The sequence below is a fragment of the Salmo trutta genome, chromosome 26 (genome assembly GCF_901001165.1).
Source record: "Salmo trutta chromosome 26, fSalTru1.1, whole genome shotgun sequence".
NCBI lineage: Eukaryota > Metazoa > Chordata > Actinopteri > Salmoniformes > Salmonidae > Salmo > Salmo trutta.
Genome location: NC_042982.1, coordinates 14,461,421 through 14,478,763, shown reverse-complemented (window position 1 = coordinate 14,478,763; position 17,343 = coordinate 14,461,421). Strand labels below are relative to the sequence as shown.

General features: G+C 44.2%; 1 protein-coding gene across 10 annotated transcripts in view; it reads right to left on the bottom strand.

The window, feature by feature from the left end:
- The window catches only part of LOC115163199 (E3 ubiquitin-protein ligase TRIP12), a 47,620-nt gene that overhangs the window by 6,110 nt on the left and 24,167 nt on the right, over positions 1-17,343 (bottom strand). For all 10 annotated transcript variants that reach the window (XM_029714883.1, XM_029714884.1, XM_029714882.1 and 7 more), the window contains 12 exons: positions 16,996-17,194; positions 16,776-16,876; positions 14,547-14,721; positions 13,751-13,892; positions 13,319-13,510; positions 5,461-5,612; positions 5,105-5,262; positions 4,798-4,871; positions 4,486-4,685; positions 3,405-3,532; positions 1,550-1,701; positions 947-1,089 (listed from right to left, as the gene is read on the bottom strand). In XM_029714883.1, the coding sequence (XP_029570743.1) occupies positions 947-1,089; positions 1,550-1,701; positions 3,405-3,532; positions 4,486-4,685; positions 4,798-4,871; positions 5,105-5,262; positions 5,461-5,612; positions 13,319-13,510; positions 13,751-13,892; positions 14,547-14,721; positions 16,776-16,876; positions 16,996-17,194 (1,816 nt within the window). The remainder of the gene's footprint in view (positions 1-946; positions 1,090-1,549; positions 1,702-3,404; positions 3,533-4,485; positions 4,686-4,797; positions 4,872-5,104; positions 5,263-5,460; positions 5,613-13,318; positions 13,511-13,750; positions 13,893-14,546; positions 14,722-16,775; positions 16,877-16,995; positions 17,195-17,343) is intronic.

Genomic DNA, 17,343 nt, shown 5'->3' with positions numbered 1-17,343 from the left:
ACCAGGTCTAACCCTTCTTTGCCTCCAGAACAGCCGGAATTCTGTGTGCCATTCTACAAGGTGTCAGAAACGTTCCTGATGCGATGGCATCACGCAGTTGCTGTAGAATGGAAGGCGGGACATTCATGCGAACAGCCCGATCCATCTCATCCTAAAGACCCTCTATTGGGCTGAGGCCACTCAAGTGAACTTGCTCTCATGTTCCAGGCTGTTTTTCCACTCCGCAATTGTCCAGTGTTGGTGATCGCGTGCCCACTGGAGCCAATTCTTGTTTTTAGCTGATTGGAGTGAAACCTGGTGTGGTCATCTGCTGCAATAGCCCGTCCGTGACAAGGATTAACAAGGTGTGCACCACTACTGGTCCACTTGTGGCCCGCCTGTTAGTTTGCACGATTCTTGCCATTCTCCTTCGACCTCTTGTCAGGTTTTCGCCAAAAGGAAGCCACTAACTGGACATTTATTTGTTTGTCGCACCATTCTTGGTAAACCCTAGACACTGTCGTGCGTGAAAAGCTGAGGAGGGCAGGGTTTCTGAGATATTGGATCCGGTGCGCCTGGCACAGACAATCATACCACACTCACTTAGAATGGGCAAAAAAAGTGACCTAACGTTCAATGGAAACGTAACTGAATGCCTCTATGCCTGCTTTATATAGTTGGCTAGATCCATTTTCGTGGAAGAGGTGGTGTACCTAATAAACTTAAGTATATATTCAGTTGCTTATGTGGGGTTAATCTTGGGCCTGGAAGAGAAAATTGGAATTTAAGTCTTAGTTTACTTCCTGAATTGAAATGGAATTGTCCCCAACCCTGGTCTAGTCATGCGGTTTGTGGACATTGCATTAGTGAATACTCGGTCAAATATTCAGGAAAAGCAAGGCAGGTTTTTGTGGGTGTTTATGAGCTGAAAAGTAGTCTGAAAAGTAGTTTATGAGCTGAAAAGTACCAGGTCTTGCCGAGCTCTGTGAGCCAGGTGGGGATGTTGCCGGTCATGATGACCAGAGGGTCCTGCAGCTGTCGGTTGGCCTTGGCTGTCAGCTTACTGTTGATGAACTCACTGGTGGGGATGATCTCCTTAGACACAGCATTCTGAAAAAAACAACAACCTCAGTCTACTGGAACTACAACACAGCGCCTCTGTCCCTTCTCTGATGCAAGGAAACAGGGGCTAGGTTGTTTGAATGCAAAAAAAAAAACATTATTTTGGGCAACTGTGTGCACTAAGAGCCGTCTAGATAGCAGACAGTTATAGTCATATGGTACATTGTGGTTTACCTTCTACAAGCCCACAAAGACTATAAAGATATCTTTAGCATTATGTAGAACATGACACGGACAGTGGAATATGTTGGAGGCAGACATACAGGCTTGTGTCACAAATGGCAACGTATTCCTTACATGGTGGACTACTTCTGACCAGATCCCTATTGGTCCTGGTCAAAAGTAGCACACTATAAAAAGGTTATAGGGTGCCTTCTGGGACTCAACCAGTATGTTCAGTTAGTGCCAGTATCTGCGGGCTGGAGAGGGGATAGGACAGGTTACTCACGTCGTACAGGTAGAACCAGTAACTACTAATGGAGTGCAGCACCCTCAGCAGCAGGTTGACATCCAGAGAGGGGTCGTCGAAGGTGATGCTCTCTGGGGGTTCTGACATGAGGTACATCTCCAACGGGCTGGCCACGCTGGGACACACGCCGTCTGGGAGAGGAGAGAGCAAGTCAGGGTCATAGTTCGTGCACACGGTAGCAAAACGTTTTTCAATGGAAAACAAAAACAAGCGCTTCTTATTGGACAAGGGCAGGTAGTCACTTGTTTGTCCTTTTCTTCCGTTTTGTGGCCAATGAATACGACACAGATATGTTGAAGCTAAACTGACATAAAATGTATAGTATGAGATAAGGACTTGAGTGGGCAGATTTAGTGTAGGTTAAAGAATGGTCAAATCTCCTATGTAGCGCACTACTTTCAAATACGGTGTAGAGAATAGGGTGTCATTTGAGAATATAAAAGCCCTTGGCCAGGGGGTTAGTGCAATAGCAAAGTTTTGGAAATACATTTGATTAATTGATTAGACAGTCCATCTCCGTGGGTTTGTGTGAAGAGTTCATCTGAGGTGACATTAATTCAGATGGTGTAAAAAAAAAAAAAAGAAAAAAAAAGTCTTTGACCAGTCACTAAGCACCACCCCAGAATTTTGGACACACCGATGGATAGCAACTGTAGTCAAACACCTCAGACAAGCTCATGTTTAAAACCCTTGGAAGCCATGGAGGGCTATGATACATATTTAAAAAAAACTATGATACATGAAATATAGAGCCTGTTGTAATATTTTTTAATGCAAAATTATACTGCGGTTACATTGTTTGCTCGCTAGCAATGTACTAGACCATTCGGAGCAGAAAATACAATTATTTTTTCGCACCAATCTCTGATAGTGTAGTTACACTGATCGGCTACCATATGGGGCCAAAAGTGTTTATTGGGATCTCTTCTTGAAGATAGTGGTTTCCTTGTGTTTTGATCGCATACAGACCCTTCACCAGTTGTTTAAAGACAAGGTTACATATAGGGTTAATATAAATGGTTCTCCAAATGCATGTTAGCTAGCTAAGTTGGCTATATTAAAAGAACATAATGCTCATCTGCTGTTGACATTAGCCAACAATTAGAGAGCAATTAGCAGAAAAAGTAAGAAAGCTCAGGAAAAACATGACACTTTTAACCCCTTATTTTTGTTGCCACAAAAGGACCTCCATATTTCCATGGGTTACTTTCAGATGAGTCCCATAATACTTGTGGGGGCCGGGTCGTAGAGCAAAACAGAGAACATCCTCGTGAGTCATCTTTCCACTACAGACGTTTTCGTGAGAAGACCAATTTTTGGGAATGTCTCATCGTATGAAAAGCACTGCTATAACTCAGCCGACTTTCATCGCAGATGTGGAAGGACGACATGGGCAGATGCGATGGATTTAGACGCAGCCCATGCAAAAAAAACAAAAAAACATCTCTAGCTTAAACTGACATTTTGATGGGGATTCTGAATTGTTCTTTTTTTATTACTTAGATTGACACATGGGTTCTGAAATAGACTTAAGGATTAAAAACAGTTTGAGATCATTGTGAGGGGTTTTCTCCAGTGGTTTGAAAGATTAGTTGGGCTTTGTGACAATGTTGACCGAGGTTGCAACAGTAACCAAAGGGGGCAAGGCTTAGCGAAGGGTCTGTTAACTTGTTTCAAGCAGGAGAAGCAGGTCAGCTCACTCCCTCCAACCACTGTAAGGAGTACATTAGAGTTGCACTATAAAATAAACAAGCAGAACTTGTCTCTCAGTCTCCAGGCCAGTAGACAACACAGACACCCACCTAGGCCCAGAGGTAGTGGTAGTGGTACCTACCGTGCCACAGCTCGTCCTGTTTCTTGGCATTGCGGGGCGAGGTCTTGGTGGGGGCAGTCTGTGCCCGGCCCCTCTTCCCTCCCACCACATCTTTAGTGCCATCCTCATCCTCCCTCACTGGCTTATACCTGATGGGATAGAGAGGGTGTCTACGTAAAGCATCTCGTGGAACATGACTACACTGCCATGTTAGTTGCATTTGATCACCAACTCAGCCCCCTATTAGATGTGTGTTTGTGTGTGAGAAATCTCAATCCTAACAGCCACCCACTACAAGCATCAGTCAGTTATGTTCAGGGCCAAATGGAGGTAGATTTAGGTATTGGTGGGTAAGAACGTCTATTTCACCCGCCACATTGGCGGGTGGTCAATTTGCAGGGCTCTAGTGTGAGCATCACATTTGCGACTAAAAATAGACAATTGCACATGCGCTTATACTTAGAAAAATGCTGAAGTAGCTGTTTTGTTTCATAGCTGTTTATTGCACAAATAAAAACAAATCCTATATCCCACCTCAAGCAGCAACACTGTCTGGCAGGGGAGCTAAGCTCACTGAGTGAAGTGCTGATAGATACATTTTTGGAGGCACTGGGCACAGGAATAAGAGATGGTCTAATATAATCTATTTACATTGTTTTGTTCACAAGTTCAGTTGTTTTTCAACGTTAGTTTGAGTCTGCTGCTTCAACTGAGAGCGAAGAGACGCCTTAGATGCCAAATCTTAGACATGTGACTGGACTTGGGTGGCCCCATTACTATTGTAACCTTGTGCCCTTAAAGGAGCAGCAGAACATTTGTCTGATAATTTTAATTAAAAGATGTAAAAAAATGAAATTGAGCAATATACCACATTACTTCTTACTAATAAATTTCTTGTTTTAGAAACATGGTCATCTGTTTTATGTAATTACAGCAAAAAAATATTTTGGCTGATAAAACAAATCTGAGGGCTGGTAGATTCTCTCATCTACCTGCCACAGTGGCTGGTGGACCAAAAACACAATTTTAGGCTATGGTTGGGTTCGTTAATCAGTCCAGCCTATAGACTGGTGTGTGTGGACAGCCAGCGTAAAGGGGATACCATATGGTGTGGGTTTTGGTCCAGATTCCGGCCCGTCCGAGCGGGTTGGCCTCGTCGTCTGTTGACTCCCTCTCCTCCTCTGCCTGCAGGCTGAACTGCCGCACTGCCTGGTAAACCGTCATGTTGTAGGGCAGCAGGTGGTCACCGATGTAGAACTGCAGCCGGTGGCGCACGCTGCCCGAGTTCAGGAACTGGGCCGCCTGGACAGAGATAGACGGTCAAGTTAGGGTTGAAGTTAACATAGTTCTTGGTGGGGGGAAGAGGTATTATCCAATATGGAGAGTATTTTGCAAGGACATTGTAGCTACGTACCAGCGATTCATCAATTTCATCGTCTGAACCATCATCGTCGCTGTCCTCATCCTCCTCTCTTATTCGTCCGTAACCTGTAGAGACAAAAGTCCCATTGAGCACGTCAGCATGTTAACCATAAATGTCAGTAATACAAGGAGTCTTTCTATTCTGCTAGAAGAGAAGGACAGAAATACTCTGGGAAGGAACTTGAGAAAACAGCCCTGTTGGATGAAGATCATTCGTGTGTGACCTATGTTCCTCACAGAGTGAAAGGGCTTAAGTCAAGTCAGTAACTCAATGCAAAGAGACAGATCCCAGTGCTCACCTCGGACCACCAGGTAGCGTTCAATGGCCTGTACCAAAGCCAGGGGGTCAATTTTCACCGGGCCCCCCTTCCACTGCTTCACATTGGTGCAGTCCGGGTGCCTCTGCAGCTGACACTTGAGTTGGTGTGTGTTGAAGAACTTCAGAGCCTGAGAACCTCTGAAGAAAACACATGTCAACAGACAAGATCACAATGATCCAAAAGAGGTAAATACTGGCAAGTCCCCTTCCTTGACCTACACCCATATAGACTTCAATAGGGCATCACACATTAAGTAACCACACATTAGTGAATGGCTGACAAAAATAGGGTTTGTGGAACAAAAGGAAGGGATGGAACTTGGTAAATGAACTAACCTGCTCCCGTTGCCGTTGCCACTAGGGAAGTCATGCACCTTGACAGGGAACTGCTCCATCTGGCTTAGGCAGTTGTTCATCTTGCGCACCAGTGACAGCAGGGGCCCGTTCTCAGACGGCTCCAGGCGGCCTGCCGGCTCCATCCCCGGGATCTGGACGGGCAAAACACAGGAGGGACACACTTCAAACAAACTGCAAAGACTTGTCGTATTCATCAGGGCACACCGTAGAAACATTTTTGAAACAGAAAATTTAAAAAAGCATTTATTTCTGGGATAAGTTTAGGTAGTTCCTCCCTTTATCAGTTTTATTCCATTTGTTTCCTACTGAGTACAACCAGGTTTGAGTATTGCTGTTGTAAAAAAAATAAAAATAAAAATAAAAAAATGCTGACAAAGCATGGTTTAGCAATCAAGTGTGATACTGTATTTAGACTGTTCAAAAGATTGGCCCACTCGAAACCATGAAAAGGAATAACCCAAGGAGGCCTAGATGCAAAATACTTAATTTAATCCATGCTCGAAAAAATACAAAGAATGACAGTGCACGGAGCTATAAAAAAAGTTGAGCTGAAATAAAAGATGGCAGACATTTTCCATACTGACAAAAAGCTTAATTCCCTAAAATTGTGTGCACAAATTTGTTTACATTCCTGTTAGTGAGCATTTATTTCTCCTTCGCCAAGATAATCCATCCACCTGACAGCTGTGGCATTAATCTTTCAAGGAGCTGATTCAACAGCATGATCATTACACAGGTGCACCTTGAAATGGGGACAATAGAAGGCCATTAAAGTGTGCAGTTGTCACAACACAATGCCACAGATGTCTCAAGTTGAGGGAGTGTGCAATTGGCATGCTGACTGTAGGAATATCCACCAGAGCTGTTGCCTGAAGTTTGAACATTAATTTCTCGACCATAAGCCGCCTCTGTCGTTCTAGAGAATTTAACAGCATATCCAACCGGCCTCACACCCACAGACGATGTGTAAGGCGTTGTATGGGTGAGCGGTTTGCTGACGTCAACGTTGTGAACAGAGCGCCCCATGGTGGCGGTGGGGTTATGGTATGGGCAGGCATAAGCTACAGACAAACAATTGCATTTTATGGATGGCAATTTCAAAGCACAGAAATACCATGACGAGATCCTGAGGCCCATTGTCGTGCCACTCATCTGCCGCCATCAACTCATGTTTCCACATAACGCACAATCCCATGTCGCAAGGATCTGTACACAATTACTGGAAGCTGAAAATGTCCCAGTTCTTTAAAATGACCTACATACTCACTAGACATGTCACCCATTGAGCATGTTTGGGATGCTATGGATCGATGTGTACAACGTGTTACAGTTCACACCAATATCCAGAGGGGGACAACATTACACAGCCCACAATCAACTTCGTGCGAAGGATGTGTCACGCAGCATGAGGATTCACGCGCCTAAATTATTATTATTATTTTTTAATTTAAGAACCAACAGATGCATCTCTATTCCCAGTAGAGGTCGACCGATTAATCGGAATGGCCGATTAATTAGGGACGATTTCAAGTTTTCATAATCGGAAATCTGTATTTTTGGACGCCGATTTGGCCGATTTTTTATTATGTTTTACACCTTTATTTAACTAGGCAAGTCAGTTAAGAACACATTCTTATTTTCAATGACGGCCTAGGAACGGTGGGTTAACTGCCTTGTTCAGGGGCAGAAAGACAGATTTTTACCTTGTCAGCTCGGGGATTCAATCTTGCAACCTTACGGTTAACTTGGGGCACTCCTGTGGCTCAGTTGGTAGAGCATGGTGTTTGCAACACCAGCATGGTGTGTGCAACGCCAGGGTTGTGGGTTCGATTCCCACGGGGGGCCAGTACAAAAAAAATAAAAATAAAGAAATGTATGCATTCACTACTGTAAGTCGCTCTGGATAAGAGCGTCTGCCAAATGACTAAAATGTAAAATGTAACTAGTCCAACGCTCTAACCACCTGCTTTACATTGCACTCCACGAGGAGCCTGCCTGTTACGCAAATGCAGTAAGAAGCCAAGGTAAGTTGCTAGCTAGCATGAAACCCATCTTATAAAAAATAATCATAATCACTAATTAACTACACATGGTTGATGATATTACTAGTTTATCTAGCCTGTCCTGCGTTGCATATAATCACTTAGGTACACGTTGCTCCAACCATAAACATCAATGCCTTTCTTAAAATCAATAAACAAGTATATATTTTTAATATTGCCTGCTTTTTTAATATTGCCTGCTAACATGAATTTCCTTTAACTAGGGAAAATGTGTCACTTCTCTTGCAACAGAGTCAGGGTATATGCAGCAGTTTGGGCCGCCTGGCTCGTTGCGAACTGTGTGAAGACTATTTCTTCCTAACAAAGACAGCCGACTTCGCCAAACGGGGGATGATTTAACAAAAGCGCATTTGCGGAAAAAAAGCACAATCGTTGCACGACTGTACCTAACCATAAACATCAATGCCTTTCTTAAAATCAATACACAGAAGTATATATTTTTAAACCTGCATATTTAGCTAAAAGAAATCCAGGTTAGCAGGCAATATTAACCAGGTGAAATTGTGTCATTTTGCATTCGTTGCACGCAGAGTCAGGGTATATGGAACAGTTTGGGCCGCCTGGCTCGTTGCGAACTAATTTGCCAGAATTTTACATAATTATGACATAACATTGAAGGTTGTGCAATGTAACAGGAATATTTAGACTTATGGATGCCACCCGTTAGATAAAATACGGAACGGTTCCGTATTTCACTGAAAGAATAACTGTGATAGTTTCCGGATTCGACCACATTAATGAGCGACTGAGCGATGGTAGGCACCAGCAGGCTCGTAAGCATTCATTCAAACAGCACTTTCGTTTTGCCAGCAGCTCTTCGCAATGCTTCAAGCATTGCACTGTTTATGACTTCAAGCCTATCAACTCCCGAGATTAGGCTGGTGTAACCCATGTGAAATGGCTAGCTAGTTAGCAGGTGCGGCTAATCGCGTTTCAAACGTCACTTGCTCTGCATGGGTAACGCTGCTTCGAGGGTGGCTGTTGTCGATGTGTTCCTGGTTCAAGCCCAGGTAGGAGCGAGGAGAGGGACGGAAGCTATACTGTTACACTGGCAATACTAAAGTACCTATAAGAACATCCAATAGTCAAAGGTATATGAAATACAAATCGTATAGAAAGAAATAGTCCTATAATAACTACAACCTAAAAGGTCTTACCTGGGAATATTGAAGACTCATGTTAAAAGGAACCACCAGCTTTCATACGTTCTCATGTTCTGAGCAAGGAACATACATGTTAGCTTTCTTAAAATGGCACATATTGCACTTTTACTTTCTCCAAACACTTTGTTTTTGCATTATTTAAACCAAATTGAACATGTTTCATTATTTATTTGAGGCTAAATTGATTTTATTGATGTATTACATTAAGTTAAAAGTGTTCATTCAGTATTGTTGTAATTGTCATTATTACAAATAAATTAAATAAATACATTTTAAAAAGCCGATTAAAATCGGTAGCGGCCTTTTTTTGGCCCTCCAATAATCGGTATCGGCGTTGAAAAATCATAATTGGTCGACCTCTAATTCCCAGTCGTGAAATCCATAGATTAGGGCCTAATGCATTTATTTCAATTTAATGACTTCCTTAAATTCCTTAAATTCTAGCCCATTCTGCTAACCGGCCTGCTAGCTATCTAGAGCTACTTGAACCCTACTAATTCCACGACTGGTCTATCGACGTCACCGCACGAAGAGGCAAAAACAGACTTACCCCCATCGCGACTTCCCACAAAGGCTAACTTGCTAGCCCCGGTCTGCTAACTTGCCTGCCGCGGTCTGCCAACTGCTTGCTTGCTAACCCAGTCTGCTAACTGCTAGCTTGCCTGCCCCGGTCTGCTAATTGCTAGCTTGTTTAGCCCCGGCCTACTAACTGTTAGCGTCGGCCTGCTAACTGTCTGAATCGTCGTGTCCCCAGTCAGTCCAACCAATCAATCACTGGACCCATATGTTCACTTGGCTACGCATGCCTCTCTCTAATATCAATATGCCTCGTCCATTACTGTCCTGGTTAGTGATTACTGTCTTATTTCACTGTAGAGCCTCTAGCCCTGCAAAAATATGCCTTAACACCCTGGCCATCCTACAATCTAAACTTGATGCCCTCAATCTCACATGATCAATGAACCTACCAGGTACAACCCCAAATCCATTAACATGGGCACCTTCATAGATGTCATCCTAACTAACTCTCCCTCCAAATACACCTCTGCTGTTTTCAATCAAGATCTCAGCGATCACTGCCTCATTGCCTGCATCCGTAATGGGTCTGGGACCAAACGACCTCCACTCATCACTGTCAAACGCTCCCTAAAACACTTCTGCGAGCAGGCCTTTCTAATCGACCTGGCCGGTGTATCCTGGAATGACATTAACCTTATCCCGTCAGTAGATGATGCCTGGCTATTCTTTAAAAGTGCCTTCCTCACCATCTTAAATAAGCATGCCCCACTTAAAAAATGTAGAACTAGGAATAGATCTAAGCCTTGGTTCACTCCAGACCTGTCTGCCCTTGACCAGCACAAAAACATCCTGTGGCGTTCTGCATTAGCATCAAATAGCCCCCGTGATATGCAACTTTTCAGGGAAGTTAGGAACCAATATATACAGGCAGTTAGAAAAGCTAAGGCTAGCTTTTTCAAACAGAAATTTGCATCATGTAGTACTAACTCAAAGTTCTGGGACACTGAAGTCCATGGAGAATAAGAGCACCTCCTCCCAGCTGCCCACTGCTCTGAGGCTAGGAAACACTTACCACCGATAAATCCACTATAATTGAGAATTTCAATAACAATCTCTCTATGGCTGGCCATGCTTTCCACCTGGCTACCCCTACACCGGTCAACTGCCCAGCACCCTCCACAGCAACCCGCCAAAGCCCCCACCATTTCTCCTTCACCCAAATCCAGATAGCTGATCTGGACCCATACAAATCAGCCGGGCTAGACCATCTGGAACCTCTCTAAAATTATCCGCCGAAATTGTTGCAACCCCTATTACTAGCCTGTTCAACCTCTTTCGTGTCGTCTGAGATTCCCAAAGATTGGAAAGCTGCCGCGGTCATCCCCCTCTTCAAAGGGGGTGACACTAGACCCAAACTGCTACAGACCTATATCTATCCTACCCTGTCTTTCTAAGGTCTTCGAAAGCCAAGTTAAACAGATTACCTACCATTTCGAATCCCACCGTACCTTCTCCGCTATGCAATCTTGTTTCAGAGCTGGTCATGGGTGCACCTCAGGCACGCTCAAGGTCCTAAACAACATCATAACCGCCATCGATAAGAGACATTACTGTGCAGCCGTATTCATCGACCTGGCCAAGGCTTTCGACTCTGTCAATCACCACATTCTTATTGGCAGACTCCACAGCCTTGGTTTCTCAAATGATTGCCTCGCCTGGTTTACCAACTACTTCTCTGATAGAGTTCGGTGTGTCAAATCGGAGGGCCTGTTGTCCGGACCTCTGGCAGTCTCTATGGGGGTGCCACAGGGTTAAATTCTCGGGCCGACTCTTCTCTGTATACATCAATGATGTTGCTCTTGCTGCTGGTGATTCTCTGATCCACCTCTACGCAGACGTCACCATTCTGTATACTTCTGGCCCCTCTTTGGACACTGTGTTAACTAACCTCCAGACGAGCTTCAATGCCATACAATGCTCCTTCCGTGGCCTCCAACTGCTCTTAAACGCAAGTAAAACTAAATGCATGCTATTCAATCGATCACTGCCCGCACCTGCTCGCCCGTCCAGCATCACTACTCTGGACGGCTCTGACTTAGAATAAGTGGACAACTACAAATACCTGGGTGTCTGGTTAGACTGTAAACTCTCCTTCCAGGCTCACATTAAGCATCTCCAATCCAAAATTAAATCTAGAATCGGCTTCCTATATCGCAACAAATCCTCCTTCACTCAAGCTGCCAAAAATACCCTCGTAAAACTGACCATCCTACCGATCCTCGACTTTGGTGACGTCATCTATAAAATAGCCTCCAACACTCTACTCAACAAACTGGATGCAGTCTATCACAGTGCCATCTGTTTTGTCACCAAAGCCCCATACAATACCCAGCATTGCGACCTGTACGCTCGTTGGTTGGTCCTCGCTTCATACTCGTTGCCAAACCCACTGGCTACAGGTTCTCTACAAGTCTCTGCTAGGTAAAGCCCCGCCTTATCTCAGCTCGCTGGTCACCAAAGCAGCACGCGCTCCTGCAGGTATATCTCACTGGTCACCCCCAAAGCCAATTCCTCCTTTGGTCGTCTTTCCTTCCAGTACTCTGCTGCCAATGACTTGAACGAACTGCAAAAATCCCTGAAGCTGGAGACTCATATCTCCCTCACTAGCTTTAAGCACCAGCTGTCAGAGCAGATCACAGATCACTGCACCTGTACATAGCCCATCTATCTACCTACCTCATCCCGATACTGTATTTATTTATCTTGCTCCTTTGCACACCAGTATCTCTACTTGCACATTCATCTTTGCACATCTACCATTCCAGTGTTTAATTGCTATATTGTAATTACTTCACCATGGCCTATTTATTGTCTTATCTTACCTCATTTGCACTCACTATATATAGACTGTTTTCTTTTGTTCTACTGTATTATTGACTGTATGTTTTGTTTATTCCATGTGTAACTGTTGCTGTGTGTCGAATTGCTACGCTTTATCTTGGCCAGGTCGCAGTTGCAAATGAGAACTTGTTCTCAACTAGCCTGGTTAAATAAAGGTGAAATAAAAATAAAAAAATGAAATGTAACGGAGTAAAACCTTTGAAATTGTTGCATGTTGCGTTTCTATTTTTGCTTAGTATATAAAAAAAAAAACGAGAATATGTTTCAGCCTTATGCCTTCAGAGCTGTACAAACAACTGGAGGAGACACGTATTTAAGACATCTGCTGTGCGTAACAGGAGCAAGCAGCTATAGTTCATGAGATACTGGCAAAATGGGAGTTAAATGTATATTAACAGGGAATATGTAGAAGAACATTAAACTGACAATTCAAATGTCACATATAATTGAAAAAAGACAACGGTCTAGGCCAGTGTTTCCCAACTACCGTTGTGTTGTAGCCCAGGACAAAAACACCCGATTCAACTTGTCAACTAATCACCAAGGCCTCAATGAGCTGAATCAAGTGTTTTTGCCCGGGGCTACAACAAAAATGTGTGCTGTTGTGGATACTCGAGGACCAGAGTTGGGAAACACTGGTCTAACCTACATAACAATGTAGGGCTCCTGAGTGGCGCAGCAGTATAAGGCACTGCATCTCGGTGCTAGAGCCGTCACTACAGACCCTGGTTCGATTCCAAGCGCACAAATGACCCAGCGTCGTCCGGGTTTGGCTGTCAACTGACTTTACTAGTTAAATAAAGGTTTAAATATATATATTTTTTAAATACTACATTATATAAGCAATACATATAGATGCAACACTCTAGTAGGCCACAAAAATTGAGGGTGGGGCTCAGTTGAGCGAGTACCTTTTTAACTCTAGGAGAAAAATATACAGACCAGCTGCCATTCATTCTAGCCTGAGCGCAAACCCTCATACTGGCTTTATACTGTATTTAGAGCCATGAGATGTATTGCCCTCAGCTCCAGTCTCTGCCAACATGGCCTATTAGACTGGAGTTGGCTAGATTGTCAGTCACTGGATACTGAGAAAGGATGAACGTCTTCATCGGGCGAAAGACAAACTTCTGATAATAGAAACAGAATCTCATTCTAGTTCTGCGCTTCAGACCAGCCTAACAGCCTTACCGGGCAGCCATAGAAGACGTGCAGGAACCTCTTGAGGCGGACGTCACGGCTGACCAGGTCACGGTCACTGCTGGAGGTCAGGTAGAGCAGCAGCTGCTTGACCAGGCCGCTGTGCTGGATCTCGAACGATGACACGTCCGACTCTGACACGATGCTGCAGATCTCCACGAGGCACTCCACGCCCCCGTCCATCTGGTGGGGGGGATTCGGGGTGTGACAGCGGTCAAGAAGTTTATCATAACCCAAGTCACTCACCATCATACCTTAATGACCTTGTCTTTAGCTAGCAATGTAGATAGTACCCTGTACTATCAAAACAGCTGTTCTCAAGTTAGTATTAGCAAACAGGGTCTCCAAAGCCATCAACGAATGACTATTTACTTTCATCGGGTGCAATACTACAACGTGGGAGAGTGTTGGGGAGTACAGTACCTGTAGGCTGAGCTGTTGCGTGGCGGTGCAGAGTCTCTGGAGTACATTTAGTGCAGGGTTGCTGCCATCAATGTTTTCAGTGTTGAAGTAACGTGCCACAAACTTACAGGCCTGCTCTTTGATCCAAGCCTTAATCTTGTCCCTGTAAGGGGGCGATCATCATCATCATCATCACCACCACCACTATTGGCTGTCTTGTTTTCTCAATTCCTTAACTCCCTCACAAAGCCCATTTGAGGTTGTCGTCCAAGGGGAGAGACCTTGGAACCAGGAGGAATCTAAGATTTGACAGCTTGGATGCAATCGGTTTGACTAAACCAGGGTTGTCAAACAGAGCCCAAGGGCCAAATCCGCAACCCCATTCAATTTTAAGTGCAGCCCTCAGGACCTCGGAGACTGCCAAATGAGGGGCACATTTTTTGGGATTAAACTCTTGCTACGTCGCGTGACAGTCTGTATTAAATGACACCTTTCCCCAAAACGTTCAACGTTCTTGAACAGACTGAGGTATGTTTGCACCGTGTGGTGGGGTGTGGCTTGAAGCAATGAGTGACATATTTAAAGAGTAACGGTGCATTTTGAATGCGCATACTTACACAACCAAACCTCTCCATGTTTTTCAACTTATCTTCAGGAACAGCACCGTTGCACACCAATTTTCATACTGAACACAGCCCTAGCTACATTTTCTGAGCGAGCCAATGATAATCACCTACACCACTATTATAATCTCCACCACTACTACCAACACCGCGATAAATCATCACCACCACCACCGTAATGGTTTCCGTCGTACCTGTTGTTGGAGACAGAGTCCTTGGGAAGGGCGCGTGCCAGGCCACTCACACCAGCCGTGCGAGAGGGCTCAGAGTTGGTGCTGTTGGTCTGGGTGCCTAGCTTGCCCCAGGTCTTGGGGTTCAGACTGGCCAAGAAGGAGGATTTGGGGGACTGAGTAGTGGTAGGACTCTTGGCTGTAGGAACAGTAGAATGGTTAGTCACAGCTTGAAACATGACAAAGTGGGTCTCAAATGATACCCTATACTTCAGCATTTCCCAAACTCGGTCCTGGGGACACCAAAGGCGTGCACATTTTGGTTTTTGCCCTAGCACTAGACAGCTGATTAAAATAATCAAAGCTTGACGATTGGTAGATTATTTGAATGAGCTGTGTAGTGCTAGGTCAAAAACCTAAACATGCACCCCTTGGGAAACACCGTTATAGTTGTTTGAAACAGACACCAGATTCTCTGGTAGATATTAAAGAATGAAGTCATGCTGTATTTATTTATTTAGGTCAAGAAATCATGAGGATCAGTTTGCATAAATGTCCCAAATATACCAGGACTCCAGGCACAAAGAGGCATGGAGACCAATGATGCCGCAAATGAGAGCCAATTTTGAAGCATCGACTTGTCATGGTTTTACACACACACACAAACAGTCAAAAGGTTGTGACACCTACCCATTCCAGGGTTTTTATTTTTTACATTGTAGAATAAGTGACGACATCAAAACTATGAACTAACACATATGGAATCATGTAGTAACCAAAAAAAAAAAGTGTTGAACAATTCAAAAAATATATTTTATATTTGAGATTCTTCAAAGTAGCCACCCTTCGCCTCGACAGCTTCGCACACTTGGCATTATCTCAACCAGCTTCATGAGGTAGTCGCCTGGAATACATTTCAAATAACAGGTGTGCCTTGTTAAAAGTTAATTTGTGGAATTTCTTTCCTTCTTAATGCATTTGAGCCAATCAGTTGTGTTGTGACAAGGTAGGGGTGGTATACAGAAGACCCAATTCCATATTATGGCAAGAACAGCTCAAATAAGTAAAGAGAAACGACAGTCCATCACTACTTTAAGACATGAAGGTCAGTCAATATGGAACATTATGAACTCAAAGTTTCTTCAAGCGCAGTCGCAAAAACCATAAAGAGCAATGATGAAACTCGCTCTTCATGAGGACCGCCACAGGAAAGGAAGACCCAGAGTTACCTCTGCTGCAGAGGATAAGTTCATTACAGTTACCAGGCTCAGAAATTGCAGTCCAAATAAATGCTTCAGAGCTCAAGTAACAGACACATCAACAGCAACTGTTCAGAGGAGACTGAATCAGGCCTTCATGGTCAAATTGCTGCAAAGAAAACACTACTAAAGGACACCAATAAGAAGAAGAAACTTGCTGGGCCAAGAAACATGAGCAATGGACTTTAGACCGGTGGAAATCTGTCCTTTGGTCTGAAGAGTCCAAATTGGAGATTTTTGGTTCCAACCACTGTCTTTGTGAGACACGGTGTGGGTGAACAGATGATCCCTGCATTTGTGGTTCCCACCGTGAAGCATGGAGGTGTGATGGTGCTTTGCTGGTACACTGTCTGATTTATTAACCAGCATGGCTACCACAGCATTCTGCAGCGACACGCCATCCCATCTGGTTTGAGCTTAGTGGGACTATCATTTGTTTTTCAACAGGACAATGTCCCAACACACCTCCAGGCAGTGTAAGGGGTATTTGACCAAGGAGAGTGATGGAGTGCTGCAGCAGATGACCCAACCTCAACCCAATTGAGATGGTTTGGGAGGAGTTGGACCACAGATTGATGGAAAAGCAGCCAACAAGTGCTCAGCATATGTGGGGACTCCTTCAAGACTGTTGGAAAAGCATTCCAGGTTAAGCTGGTTGAGGCCAAGAGTGTGCAAAGCTGTCATCATGGCAAAGGGTGGCTACTTTGAAGAATCTCAAATATATTTTGATATAACACTTTTTTGGTTACTACATGATTCCATGTGTTATTTCATAGTTTTGAGGTCTTGACTATTATTATACAATGTAGAAGAGTCAAAATAAAGAAAAATCCTTGAATGAGTAGGTGTCGCCAAACATTTGACTTGCACACATACACAGGAATTTTACCTTTACTACTACAAATGTATCATTGACATTTAGCACTATTTCTATCACCTGTGAGAACCATGTGCATCCAGGCTTAGAGACTATGATAGTTTCAATAACAATTACCCTGATTGTCTACTTTGTCGTCGTCCCTGGGAGGAGAGTACTTGGGCCTTCTGGGCCCTCTCTTAGGCAGACGTTTTCTCTTCAGCACATCACTTAACCGCCTAGGAGAGAGGGAGAGACTAATGTTGTTCTATGGAGGAATGTATGAGTGTCCTTGCGTGTGGTATCTGACCTATCATACATGAATACTGAATACATGTGAATGTGAGTGTTCTCTCACCCCTGTGGGCTGAGGTCCAGTGAGTCGTCCATGCTGTGCTGGAAGCTAGGTGAGCCCAGGTCTGGGGTGGCGGTGGTGGCCGCCGTAGTGTTTGCAGTGCTGATGGTACACAGGCTAGCCGTGCCGCTGGTGCACGCCTTTGGGGGACTAGTGAGGAAGGCCTCTGACTCAGCCAGGTTCTTCACCTGGTGCATCACACCTGGAAGGGGAGGAAGGCAGAGGTGAGGGCAGATGGAATACAGCGAAATTCCTCTTTTCCCAATTCTCTGATATTAAAGAGGTTAGTGTCAGAAATTATGATTCAATAAATCAGGCATTTAGCTAGATAAACAGCTTTCTGTGGTCCAC